Source organism: Ostrea edulis, chromosome 3 (assembly GCF_947568905.1).
Source record: "Ostrea edulis chromosome 3, xbOstEdul1.1, whole genome shotgun sequence".
Classification (NCBI taxonomy): Eukaryota; Metazoa; Mollusca; class Bivalvia; order Ostreida; family Ostreidae; genus Ostrea; species Ostrea edulis.
In genome coordinates, this window is record NC_079166.1 from 50516822 (window position 1) to 50521237 (window position 4416).

The 4416-nt window shown below is 41.5% G+C and overlaps 1 protein-coding gene across 1 annotated transcript; it reads left to right on the forward strand.

Moving 5' to 3' along the window:
• The first annotated feature begins 3187 nt into the window (after window positions 1–3187).
• Window positions 3188–4117, forward strand: LOC130053582 (uncharacterized protein K02A2.6-like). Its single transcript, XM_056160929.1, has one exon. The coding sequence runs from the start codon at window positions 3188–3190 to the stop codon at window positions 4115–4117; it is 930 nt and encodes a 309-aa protein (XP_056016904.1).
• The last annotated feature ends 299 nt before the right edge of the window (window positions 4118–4416 follow it).

Below are 4416 nucleotides of genomic sequence, written 5' to 3' on the forward strand. Positions count from 1 at the left end.
GGCGTAAATGATTCATAAAGCAATGAATAAATAAGTTGTTCAATTAGGTACTCAGTATAATAATATTTTTATTTTTTTAGGCTCAACCATGCCCCTTACGAAGACTACTCCTAGAAAACAAACCAAGTGTCCTATGTGTCCCTTTAAGACCAAGGATCTGGATGAACTAAAGAGTTACATAAGTGAATGTGGATTGAGACAAATTGAGAAAAGATTTCATTGTGAAGAATACAGTTACAGCACAAACAAGAATGCTAATTTGGCGAAGTATAAAAAGAGGCACTCTCAGGAAACTAGATCCAGAGAGTAAAGAATAGGTGAAATATGCTGTTAGCTCACCTTGTCCCTCAGAAGTTCAAAGTCTCATCGGCGAAGTGTCGGAAGATTCTGATATTGAAGAAATAGGTTCAGAAGAGTCTGGACCAGAAGAAGGTACCAAAGTTGCTGAGAAGAGCCAAAGGGAGTTCGAGAAGTCAGGTGATGAAAAGTCTTCTGAATTAGAAGTTGGCAGAACTGTTAGGAAGCCCAGAGAACCGACACCTGTCCAAGTTCCCAAGACGAAAAGTTCCAATCTACCTTGCAGAAGACTGTAAAGGCAGTGAACCAGTTCCTGCCTAGGTCAAAGCTACCAAGACCATCCCAGATGGTAGATGAAGTATTCAAGCTTGGGAAACCACAGATCGAGCGAGTTCCAGTAGCCTTAACTCCGCAGATAACCACAAGAGTTCATGTTGGTGTCCAAACAACGATAACAACGACAACAGCTTTAAAAAGAAATGGCCCACATCCGAGAGGCAACAGAAAACACACCACCAGTCCACGTGCAGGAATTGTGGAGGGGATTTCCCTCATAAACAGAAACCTTGCCCTGCCAAAGGCAAGAAGTGTAACTCGTGTCACAAACTAAACCATTTTGCAAAGGTATGTCGCAGTCGTCAAAAGAAGCATTCACATGCAGAAAGCCGTGTGTATGAAGTCCAGGAACATGAAAAGTATGCAGAGCAACTCAACAAAAACACTGACAGCTCCAATGGAGAGTACACATACAGGAACAATTCAGATCAGTGGGGAAAACTCCAATGACATCACTCATGGTAAATCAGAAAAACTGCAGACTGATGATCGACACAGGTGCCACAGTAAACATATTGGATGAGAAGACTCGCAGATATTTAGGAAGCCCAAAGTTGAAGAAAGACAAACAAAACTGCTGCCATACGGTGGAGGAAATCAACTTGAAGTTCTTGGAAATTGTGAGCTGGAGGTGGAAACAAAAAACAAGTATGGAATATTCCGGTTCCATGTTGTCAAAGGAAGTCATGGTGCTTTGCTAGGATACACGACAGCATGTTAGTCACATCACACAGTCGAAATTAGAGGCAAAATATCCAGAAGTATTCAAGGATAAAATAGGAAAGTACACTGGAAAACCAGTCAAACTTCACATTGACCTGGACGTAAAGCCTGTCGCTCAAAGAAACAGGAGGACCCCTTTTCACCTAAGACCCAAGGTAGAGAAGGAAATTCAGACATTACTTGATCAAGATATCATAGAGAAAGTTGGAAACACTCCTACGCCCTGGGTTTCCCCAATAGTGACACCACCCAAGAAAAACCCAAATGAAATCCGACTCTGTATCGATATGCGTGAGGCAAACAAAGCAATAGTGAGGGAAAGACACGTGTTACCAACAGTTGAAGAACTTATTCACGACTTAAATGGTGCAACAATATTTAGTAAATTAGATCTCAAATCCGGATACCATCAGTTGGAACTGGAGGAACAGTGTATATACATTACTACATTTAGCACACACCTAGGACTGTTCCGATACAAGAGACTAAATTTTGGAATCTCGTCAGCCTCAGAGATCTTTCAAGAGACAATAAGATGCATCATACAAAATGTCAAAAATGCGAAGAACATATCCGATGATATCATAGTGTACGGGAAAACCCAACAACAACACGACAGCGCACTTGAAGCAACTCTACAGGCATTGCAGAAAAGTGGACTAACCGTAAACAGAGGCAAATGCGAGCTCAACAAAGACAAGCTAACATTCTTTGGCGTTGTATTTTCCAAAGATGGAATCTCACCAGATCCAAGAAAGGTCCAAGCCGTAAAGGATACAGCACCTCCGGCAAACGTAGCAGAACTACGCAGCTTCTTGGGAATGACAAACTACTCGTCTCGTTTCATTCCACACTATGCTTCCATCACAGAACCGCTCCGTAATTTTACTCGTCAATCAACAGACTGGAAATGGGACTGCAAACAGCAAAGTGCTTTCGACAAATTAAAGGAGGAACTGTCGAGCGAAACCATAATGACTTATTTTGACCCGACAAGTGAAGTCAAAATACTAGTTGATGCCAGCCCTATTGGACTAGGAGCGATCATGTCCCAGAAACAGAAATCCATTGCTTATGCAAGTCGAGCATTAACCGATACGGAATCGAGATACAGCCAGACCGAGCGTGAGGCATTGGCAATAGTATGGGCTTGTGAACACTTTGACATATACATCCGTGGCGCCAACAATGTAAACATAATCACAGACCATAAACCACTCGAAAAAATATGGCAAAAACCAAATCTACCACTGAGAATAGAAAGATGGAGTCTACGTCTCCAACCATACAAACTTACTATAAAGTATGAGCCAGGATGTAACAACCCTGATGACTATATGTCACGGAATCCAATTCAAGAAATACATGTACGCTCACACGAAGAGAAAGTGGCCGAACAGTATGTAAGCTTCATAGCCATAGAATCGTTGCCGAACGCGATGTCACTTAGCCAAGTGAAGGACGCAAGCGAACGAGACAGAACAATACAGAAAGCCATTGAATATGCACGCAATGGGCGATGGTACGAAATGAAGAAGCTAGACCATACGATAGACATGGCGGAGCTTCAGACATATAGAAGTATTCAAGATAAACTTGCAGTTCACTGTGATACCGTTTTGCTTCGAGGGAAGAGAATAATTTTGCCAAAAGCCTTGAGGGACCAAGCTATAAAAATTGCGTATGAAGGACACCAAGGTCTTGCAAAAACCAAGGCATTTCTCAGATCCAAAGTCTGGTTTCCAGGGACAATGACAGAGTAGATAACTTGGTCAAGGACTGCTTGGTTTGTCAAGCAATAACCCAGTCAAAACAGATAGAACCACTCAAAATGTCAGAATTGCCTCAGGAACCCTGGGATGACCTCAGTGCTGATTTCTGCGGCCCACTACCATCAGGTGATTATCTCTTTGTCATCATTGATGAATACTCGAAATACCCTGTTGTAGAAATCATCAAATCGGCATCAGCCCAAAGTGTTATACCGGTGTTAGACAAGGTATTATCTACTTTTGGAATCCCTAGAGTCATCAAGACAGACAACGGAAGTCCGTTCAACTCCTACCAATTTAGAGAATATGCCAACAACACAGGATTCACCCACAGAAAAATTACTCCAAGATGGCCTCGAGCAAATGCTCAAGCTGAAGCATTCAACAAGCCACTGATGAAAAATATCAAAGCAGTTGGAATAGAGCGAAGAAACTGGAAACAGTCCATGTTCCAATTCCTCAGACAATACAGAACAACTCCACATAGTTCTACAGGAATAAGTCCCTTCAAACTAATGTTCAACAGAGAAGCAAAGACGAGGCTACCATCGGTCCCAAGGAAACAAACCAAAAATGACGAACTCTTGCGTCAAAATGATGAAATGTCAAATACACTAATGAAAGCTGGTGCAGACGAAAGGATGAAAACAAGACGGAGCGATATTCAGATTGGAGACCACGTGCTAATAAGGTATGAAGTCAAAGAAAACAAGACCACACCATCGTATGATCCTGTACCACACGTCGTAACTAACAGAAAAGGAAATATGATAACCACTAAACAGAACGAGAGAAATGTGACACGCAACTCATCATTCTTCAAGAAAACAAAACATCAACTCCAAGCTGCAGATACAGCTGATGAAGAAGAGATACCAGATGTCCCAACACAGAAAAACCACCTGAAAATCCCTGAGGTTCGAGATTGTGAAACACACACCTCGCGCCCTACAAGACAGAGGAAGCAACCCACTTACAAGATTATGTGATACGTGTGAATAATCAGTGAGGGGCATAATAATCCCCTGAATTATCCTTTGTTTGTTTATGTGTATGTTCGTTGTGTATAATGTTTTATTATTGTTCGCGTATCAACGAATAGAAGCTCTAGTCACTAACTCTAGTCAAGTATTAACGAACTGTGAAAACAACTCTAGTCAAACATTTTAAATAGAATACTTATGTTTGCTCAGATAGGATTTCAAATATAAGAAAAGGAGGGATGTCATATCCTATACTCTTAATGCTTCATACATGTCATATCGTCAATTAGTGCAACCCGTAATTA